The following is a 9,398-nucleotide window of genomic DNA, read 5'->3' as shown; positions in this document are numbered from 1 at the left end:
GATTAAAGTACATTTCAATTTCTCGTTTGTGCAATCTACAGATGTAGTATCTTAATTTGATCACCCTGATGCAGGAAATGCAAACTTGTAGCTAGTGTATTCAAGGCTTAAAAAGGCTTCTAAAGTTTTACATTTCCACTTAAACATTTCAGACTTGATTTGCCCTAACAAAACATTTATCAACCCCTACACAAATGTCCATTCATTATAATACACACAATAATTCACATTTCCTGTTGCTGCAGGATTATTGGACTGCTGTGAGAAACTGGTCAAATTAAGATCCTGCATCTGTACGAGCAAGGCAACAAAGGTCACCACCAATAAGAAGAGATACATTGTAATCCTTAAAAGAGTGATTTGTAATCATATTGTGAGGATTTCATGCTTGTGTGTGTGTGTGTGTGTGTGCGTCAGGTGGGGAAAGGGACATTCAATTGCTGCAACTACAGATTATGTGTAGTTTATCTTGTTATGATACTTGCATGGTTGAGGCAAACATTGTGCAGTTGAAGGTCTCAATGCAAAGCTGACAAACCTAAGCGTTGTTTTTGTGTGGCTTCTATAGGTAATAATGTCTTTGCTTCTATAAATTGGGGCTGAACAATCTATAAGAAATCCTATTATTTCAACTACCAGATATACTGTACATGGTCTGTTTTAGCCCACATGAGCATACTCAACTAAATTTGTTTGATCTCAACCTTAGAAAACTCCAGTTTAAAATTATACAGCCCTGTTTTGTTACAATATATTGAGGATTATTGCTATATACAAAGTTGCATATACAAAAAAATTCAATACCCCTCTCCGGCCCTTTATAAACAAAGTGTACAGGTAGATACATCATGCAGAAGCACAGAGACTGCATCCAGGATTGCTTTACTGTGAAATCGCAGAACATTGCCATGAGCACACAGTTCTGCCATTACGGCATTGGATCATGTTAAAACCGTGCATGGCTCATGTTCTTGGTAAGATTACAGTATGTAATCCATCACCGTAGAGGTTCTCTGTAGAACCATCTCAGTCTCGATTCCAGGGGAGCGACTCCAACATTCCCAGACAGGGGTCTGCTGCTGTATGTCCACAGTATGACTGCTCTGCATCTCATCAGCACCAAAAGTGTCCATATTTTAGTGTCCGACAGATCCCAGACGCACAGAGAGCCTGAGACGTGGAGGCTCGATCACTGCGACCCTTTGTCTATCAACCAAGACATGTCCCCTGTCCTGCAATACAGAGGAAACAAAACGGCAAAAGACATCACTCAGAGTGCATATTATGCAGTTTAGACAAGAATGACGTGGATAATGTAGTCTAGGCTCCGAACAACAGAAAACAAGAGTGTAAAACTGGAACTGAACTGCATGTATAGCACAAGCATGCCAAGGTTGATTTTTGTGTGTTCTGACAGTGTTTCACATATAGTCTCATGAAGGGATCGTTAGTGGAGAGATTGAGAAAGACATGCATCTTAGATTTCGTACTTGCGTTGTCGGGTTAACAGCCTTCATTTTGTATGAGTGCACAATTAAAAATGAAAGATCAGCATTAGAGAAAGTAAGACATTGTTTACAGTAAAGCATTGTAGTACACATCTTAAACAAACTGACAGACACCCACTGGCAAATGTATCTAAACCCTCTACTTATTAACATAGGTCATGTCTTTCACAGTTATCACATATCATGTGGTAACATTTGTAGAGTTCGGTTTTTGCTCATAGTGAACCTAGGAAAATCTAAAGAACTTAACAACCTCATTGTCACCCAGACCCCCGCTTAAGACCATAGAAATGCACTTACTCCACATCTCGCTTTCTAATCGTCTTTCCGGACCCTAAGACCTCTGCCACACGGGATACAATGGGGTCATAGTTCATGCTGGCAACGGCAACCACCTCCTCACTCCTATAGGTGGGAGAGATACACCAAACAACTTTTAGACAACAAACTAGGTTTACTGGAGTTCATTCTGTGGTAAGGATGAACTCTACTGGATTATATAAGAACAAAAGAGAGGATTTACTTTACAAAACAACCTGGACCGATGGCTGAAAGCATCTCAGTAGATAGTGTTTGGACACATACCTGGTGTAAAATGCCACAAACTTTAGTTCGTCCACGTCCCCTTGGATGACGACATCATCAAAGCCCTCCCCGTAACCTTGGTAACAGAATAGACACACTTTAGGTCTGTAAAAAGAGTGCCACACCACCACCACACCTATCATGATGGCATCCTTCTAAATCCTATGATGACTGAAAAGCCGCAGTGTCTGAGCTCACAGCTAGGTGGCAGTACTTGAGCTACAATCTCAACAGAGGCATTTGGAGGAGAGCATTGGTAGTAGTCTTACCAACTCACTATTTGCAGATTTTTTCCACCTATTCAGTCCTAATTTAACACTTCCCAAACAATGAATACAGTACATAAACAAAACTTGTATAACTATGTAAAAAACTTTTCCAATGGTTCAGTGGGTTAGACTGAGCATGGTGCTGGCAACACCATGGTGGAGGTTTTGAAACATGCACAGGCCACATATACTAAATAGATGTGTCACTGTCAATTTTGACAGTTCTGCCATGTGCTTTGGATAAAATCTGCTAAATGACCCTAACGGTATTAAATGATATTACTTGTGGAGTGAGGCTCTGTTTACCTGCGTAGCGTAGGCTTTTCCCAAACATGGCCGACCAGAAATAGGGCACCGTTTTGATCTCAGTGGGTCTTCCCATCATGCCTAGTGCTGCCACTCTCCCTGTCAATCACAAACCAATAGAAAAGGTCCCATAAAAAACAATCCACTGCAAATCCAGCCCCAGATACGCAGCTGAGTGTTTGACCCTTTAGGGGAAATGTAAAAACTCACACTTAAAAGGAAAACTCCACCCCAAAACTATATTTTGGCATTTGTTTCATTAGTCCATTGTTGACATAGTCCCAAAATGTTTTGCTTGTCAGCAATCAAGTTTTCAAGATACAGAAATCATCCCCGTATGATGCATTTTTTATTTTAACACTTTATTAACACAACAATAAACACTTACCGTGCACATGGGCCATTTGCCAGTGTGGGATGTTCACCTTCTTATTGCTGCGCCCCGGAAAAGGAAACGTCACAATGTCTCCTCCGGCATAGACACCATCAATGTTAGTCTGCATTGTCTGAGGGTTAGAGGGTTATCCAGAAGAATACAGGAGCCAATGTGGAAATCAGGAGGATCTCTTACTTGTAGACAAGCCACCTGACAAATTAGATGATAACTGACGAAAAACTCACGGCTCTAGTTCTACAAATGATACAGTAACACTTGTACATCATTGCAATAGAGTGGCACTGAAATGATTTGTTTGAATAAAATGAGTGCATTTGAAATGAAATGAGTGCATTCAAAGTATTTGTGTGTTATTAGAATTGTTGTGCATCATCATTGTCTTTTCTACCTTGTTGACGGGGACAAAACCCTTGGAATCCATGTGAACGCCACTCTGTTTCAGGAATCCAGTGGCTGGGCCAGACCCTGCAGAGTGAAGAGACATAGATAGACCACCATTAATTCACCACCAGGAATCAGAGTAACATTAGTGGTTGAGTTTGATCAACTCTACATTACACTCCTGCACGACCACTGAAATGAGTGAGTGTGCTAAAGTGGAGGCTATTGCGGACCGAGCGTTTGTGTCTCTGAGCTAGCTGCCTCACCTGTGCCAATAACACACACATCCGCCCTTAGTACTTTCCCACTCTTCAGAACCACCTCTTTCAACTGTGGAACATAAAACAAAAAACATTGACAAAAACAGTGAGGCAACACACACACATAATATTACCACTAGATTACCCTCAGTTCTGCTACTTTCGTTCTTGAGTACGAAGTTTTTTTTTTTTTGCACAACCAGTATTGGCACACGTCTCTTTTACTGAGTCACACTCCAAATGGAGGTTGTAACTGGTAGTAATCTGGGCTGCTTATCCTTTGTTTGTTGGCACTCTGTGGTCTACTTGGGTCAGTCACACCCGTTCATCAGCGTTTAATGGCGGCGTCCCCATTCTCCTCTTCTCCCCAAGTGTATACTTGCACACTTCCTCTCATGGATTTGTGTATCATTCGCAGAGGGAGTTTCCACCATAGTGAAATCCATGACGGAAGTGTGCATGTTAGAGAATCTAGGCAAAGCCTGAAAATGGTCTTGACTGGCCAACAGTGAGAAGGAAGGAGAGAGCCAACTGTGCATTATGTCATGCTGTTTCTCTCACTTTCGGAATACCTGTCCATGATGGCCAACCATCTCCGACACCTCATTCAACATGTAGAACTTCACCCTGTTCGTCTCAAACAGCTGAAAAGTAAGACAGACAGAGAGAGCACTGGGTTAAGTGTTCAAAGAGTTGAGCTTTTGTTAAGTTTAGCCTAACTTGTGTTCAGCTACAAATATACAAAAATACATAGGCCTATTACTAATGCCAATGGTTAATTGGCGGTGATGCGGCAACTCTTTCTATAAATACCCTCTTCATAATGGATTATTAACACTATGTACACACACACACACCAGCGATACATCCAGTATACCCTCCCCTGAAAAACCAGGATTAATGGGCAATATATACCTGATTGTCTAAATAAGTGCATGAGCACCTATAATAATATACTAGACATATTTCCTTGTGGTGCCTGGTGCATTGAACATGATTCACATTTAGAGTATAGGTTTCTCTGTGTAGAAATGCTGATGAAGGTGTTCTAGAGGTAGTAGGGCTGATTTCCCAGGGGTGGGTCCCTACCTTCATTATGGCTTTCCCTACTTTCTCCCCCAGAGCTTTCCGGAAAGGGACTGCTTCTATCCCAATGATGGAGACAGAGTGTGCCTTGTCGGTGAGCGCAGCAGCCACCTCCATACCTAATGCAGAACCCAGATGATTACTCATGCACACATTCACAGATAGAAGTGCTACAATTACAGTACTACTATAAATACAACCATTCCAAACAAAGATTCCACAAAATACAAATTTTAAGGCTTAATGTAGCCTTCATAAACCCTTTATAAGGTATATAGATTGACATATGTGAATTTACATCTACTGGAGGTCTGTCATCTCTCTCACCAACAAATGATGTTCCCACAATCACAGCATTCTTGTTGTTGGCCAGCCTGGCTACGCTATTAGCATCTTCAGGGGTCCTGAGGTGAAACACATTCCTAACGTCCTGGCCTTTATAGTTCATTGGCTTGGGTCTTACAAAAGACAAAGGACAGTGTTATATCAGAGTCAATAGAACAATGAGTTATGTCAAAACTGGTTATATCAACTACAATAGAATTTAATTCCATTTTATTGCATTCAACCAAATACTATTTCCGGTCACTCCTCACTTGCTTCCTGTGGCAATGAAAAGCTTCCTGTATTCCATCCTAGAGCCGTCTTGAAAAGTCACAGCCTTAGTCTTGACGTCCACTGCCACAGCCTATGACATCCAAACATCACAGTTAGAAAGAGACCATGGGTGTCACCAAGGGGATGTGTTCATTAGGGCACACCAAACCAAAAGTTTTGCAACGGAAAACGAAAATCTTCTTATTGGAAGATGTTCAGGTAGCAAATCCATGATTCACTCCCTTTCAAAACTCCCTACTTAACACGGCCCAGTTGTAGATTCAAATGTAGCCTATATAATCAGTGTTTCAGGTCTCACCTCCTTCTCCGTGAGCAGCTCGATGTCGTGGGCTTGGAGGAAGTCTATGGAGCGTAGCCGGAGCTGCTCTGCTGTGCTCTCTAAGGACTGAGGGGGAGACAGTTAGTTACACCTCACCTCACCACAGCACGGTACACCACAGGCTGGACTTTATAGGTTGACGTTTGTTAAGTTGAAATGTTATAGGTGAAATTCATTGAAGAAATGCCACTTTTATGATGGTAATGCAACATTAATATGTTATCCCAATTTAAATCGCAATGTCAGCAAACCGTTTTCCCATAGAGATCATGGCCAAATGTCTACATTGGCCAGGACCAATATTTTCCCAAGATTACAGGCTAAAGATGGGTTCAGGATGGGTTAATACTTGCAATAACAAAATGGCAAGTATTTTGAGGCATGAAATCTCTGGATGGAATTGTTAATCTGCTATGAAACACAGTAGGGCATAACTGGTAGACTTTCGATCAGCAATTTCAATAATGTTTATATCCAGAAGAATCCTCAACTTAAAGAACCCTTGTGGACACTAAGTCTTTACGGGGATAGTCCTTGTATAGTTTCTGTGGTGTGTTCTGGATCTCTGTACAAACCTTACTCAGTTTAGGCCTGTCATAGGGTGGGTATTTGTCCATGGTGCACATGACAATGCGATCGGTGAAGCCTTCCTGTCTCAACGTCTCAGCGCACACCAGCCCTGCTGGACCTGGAGACACAAGACACTAGTTTATCATCTAAGTAGGATCTTAGATCCTTGCTATCCGAACTGAACACATGCTCTGTTTACCATAACGATTGACAGAAACAATAATAGTGAATCGGAGCGTGGATTAAGTTTGGATACCAGACACAATCTTATAGTGGTGTAAACAAAACTTTGACAAAGAGCATACAGTCAAAATGTGTAAAGAAAATATATATACACTGCTCAAAAAAATTAAGGGAACACTAAAATAACACATCCTAGATCTGAATGAATGAAATAATCTTATTAAATACTTTTTTCTTTACATAGTTGAATGTGCTGACAACAAAATCACACAAAAATTATCAATGGAAATCAAATTTATCAACCCATGGAGGTCTGGATTTGGAGTCACCCTCAAAATTTAAGTGGAAAACCACACTACAGGCTGATCCAACTTTGATGTAATGTCCTTAAAACAATTCAAAATTAGGCTCAGTAGTGTGTGTGGCCTCCACGTGCCTGTTTGACCTCCCTGCAACGCCTGGGCATGCTCCTGATGAGGTGGCGGATGGTCTCCTGAGGGATCTCCACCCAGACCTGGACTAAAGCATCCGCCAACTCCTGGACAGTCTGTGGTGCAACGTGGCGTTGGTGGATGGAGCGAGACATGATGTCCCAGATGTGCTCAATTGGATTCAGGTCTGGGGAACTGGCGGGCCAGTCCATAGCATCAATGCCTTCCTCTTGCAGGAACTGCTGACACACTCCAGCCACATGAGGTCTAGCATTGTCTTGCATTAGGAGGAACCCAGGGCCAACCGCACCAGCATATGGTCTCACAATGGGTCTGAGGATCTCATCTCGGTACCTAATGGCAGTCAGGCTACCTCTGGCGAGCACATGGAGGGCTGTGCGGCCCCCCAAAGAAATGCCACCCCACACCATGACTGACCAACCGCCAAACCGGTCATGCTGGAGGATGTTGCAGGCAGCAGAACGTTCTCCACAGCGTCTCCAGACTCTGTCACGTCTGTCACGTGCTCAGTGTGAACCTGCTTTCATCTGTGAAGAGCACAGGGCGCCAGTGGCGAATTTGCCAATCTTGGTGTTCTCTGGCAAATGCCAAACGTCCTGCACGGTGTTGGGCTGCAAGCACAACCTCCACCTGTGGACGTCGGGCCCTCATACCACCCTCATGGAGTCTGTTTCTGACCGTTTGAGCAGACACATGCACATTTGTGGCCTGCTGGAGGTCATTTTGCAGGGCTCTGGCAGTGCTCCTCCTGCTCCTCCTTGCACAAAGGCGGAGGTAGCAGTCCTGCTGCTGGGTTGTTGCCCTCCTACGGCCTCCTCCACTTCTCCTGATGTACTGGCCTGTCTCCTGGTAGTGCCTCCATGCTCTGGACACTACGCTGACAGACACAGCAAACCTTCTTGCCACAGCTCGCATTGATGTGCCATCCTGGATGAGCTGCACTACCTGAGCCACTTGTGTGGGTTGTAGACTCAGTCTCATGCTACCACTAGAGTGAAAGCACCGCCAGCATTAAAAAGTGACCAAAACATCAGCCAGGAAGCATAGGAACTGAGAAGTGGTCTGTGGTCACCACCTGCAAACCAGTCCTTTATTGGGGGTGTCTTGCTAATTGCCTATAATTTCCACCTGTTGTCTATTCCATTTGCACAACAGCATGTGAAATTTATTGTCAATCAGTGTTGCTTCCTAAGTGGACAGTTTGATTTCACAGAAGTGTGATTGACTTGGAGTTACATTGTATTGTTTAAGTGTTCCCTTAATTTTTTTGTGCAGTGTATATATATTACTGGAAACTTTCTACGTTTACCAATAAACTACCAGAATTTTGATATCTTTCAAGGATTTTATGTAATCTATCACAAGACATCTAGTGGCCCTTTTGGGTACTTCAGATTATCACAGGTGTCTGTAATAATCTCTGGCCCTCTGTGTGGCCTTATCACATGTAAAATACACTGAGTGCACAAAACATTAGGAACACCTTCCTAATATAGAGTTGCACCCCCTTTTGCCCTCAGAACAGCCTCAATTCGTCGGGGCATGGACTCTACAAGGTGTCGAAAGCGTTCCACAGGGATGCTGGCCCATGTTGACTCCAATGTTTCCCACAGTTGTGTCAAGTTCGCTAGATGTCCTTTGGGTGGTGGGCCATTCTTGATTCCCATGGGAAACTGTTGAGTGTGAAAACCCCAGCAGTGTTGCAGTTCTTGACACACTCAAACCGGTGCGCCTGGCACCTACTACCATACCCCGTTCAAAGGCACTTAAATATTTTGTCTTGCCCATTCACCCTCTGAAAGGCACACATACACAATCCATGTCTCAATTGTCTCAAGGCTTAAAAAATCCTTCTTTAACCTGTCTCCTCCCCTTCATCTACACTGATTGAAGTGGATCATCAATAAGGGATCATAGCTGTCACCTGGATTCACCTGGTCAGTCATGGAAAGATGTCTTAATGTTTTGTACACTCAGTGTATATTAAATAATTTAATAAGATGATTTTAAAATAAAAAACAGAATGACAAAGCTGTAAAACATGATCCTAAATATAAACCATCAACATAGTGAGTACCATTGGTGTTTAATATATATTGAGGGTTTCAGCATGAAATATCATTTATATATTGTTTTACAAACTTTTATTTATTTTACTATGTCAATATGTATTTGTTGTCAATGTTTTGGCGTCAAACTGGTGGCAGTTGTGAAAAAAGTAAATAGTTGCAGAGTTAATTGAAAATAATGCCATTGTTGATGCTTTTTTCATTAATTAGGCTATTTTCTATTGAACCATATGGTCTATCTAATAGAAGCTCATGGACAATATTAACACAGATATAATAAATGAATACTATGTGTATACATTTAAAAAAGTTATTCAAGTATAAATTATCAAAGTTACAATAGATTGCCATAGATTTTCTGTTAATTACCAAAATTACTGAAGATTCCGGTCATT

General features: G+C 42.2%; 1 protein-coding gene across 5 annotated transcripts in view; it reads right to left on the bottom strand.

The window, feature by feature from the left end:
- Window positions 1–219: 219 nt before the first annotated feature.
- LOC121550191 (apoptosis-inducing factor 3) overlaps window positions 220–9,398 on the bottom strand; it is a 49,443-nt gene continuing 40,264 nt past the window's right edge. For 4 of the 5 annotated variants that reach the window (XM_041862322.2, XM_041862323.2, XM_041862321.2 and 1 more), the window contains 14 exons: window positions 6,305–6,417; window positions 5,709–5,795; window positions 5,389–5,480; window positions 5,120–5,250; window positions 4,796–4,911; window positions 4,279–4,350; window positions 3,713–3,776; window positions 3,454–3,530; window positions 3,057–3,174; window positions 2,669–2,767; window positions 2,094–2,169; window positions 1,809–1,913; window positions 1,491–1,511; window positions 220–1,232 (listed from right to left, as the gene is read on the bottom strand). In XM_041862322.2, the coding sequence (XP_041718256.1) occupies window positions 1,190–1,232; window positions 1,491–1,511; window positions 1,809–1,913; window positions 2,094–2,169; window positions 2,669–2,767; window positions 3,057–3,174; window positions 3,454–3,530; window positions 3,713–3,776; window positions 4,279–4,350; window positions 4,796–4,911; window positions 5,120–5,250; window positions 5,389–5,480; window positions 5,709–5,795; window positions 6,305–6,417 (1,214 nt within the window). In that variant the 3' untranslated portion in view covers window positions 220–1,189. The remainder of the gene's footprint in view (window positions 1,233–1,490; window positions 1,512–1,808; window positions 1,914–2,093; window positions 2,170–2,668; window positions 2,768–3,056; window positions 3,175–3,453; window positions 3,531–3,712; window positions 3,777–4,278; window positions 4,351–4,795; window positions 4,912–5,119; window positions 5,251–5,388; window positions 5,481–5,708; window positions 5,796–6,304; window positions 6,418–9,398) is intronic. The other variant, XM_041862324.2, reaches the window with a different exon arrangement.

The sequence above is a fragment of the Coregonus clupeaformis genome, chromosome 18 (genome assembly GCF_020615455.1).
Source record: "Coregonus clupeaformis isolate EN_2021a chromosome 18, ASM2061545v1, whole genome shotgun sequence".
Lineage (NCBI taxonomy): Eukaryota > Metazoa > Chordata > Actinopteri > Salmoniformes > Salmonidae > Coregonus > Coregonus clupeaformis.
Note: the sequence above shows the minus strand (reverse complement) of the source record. Positions and strands in the feature narration are given on the sequence as shown.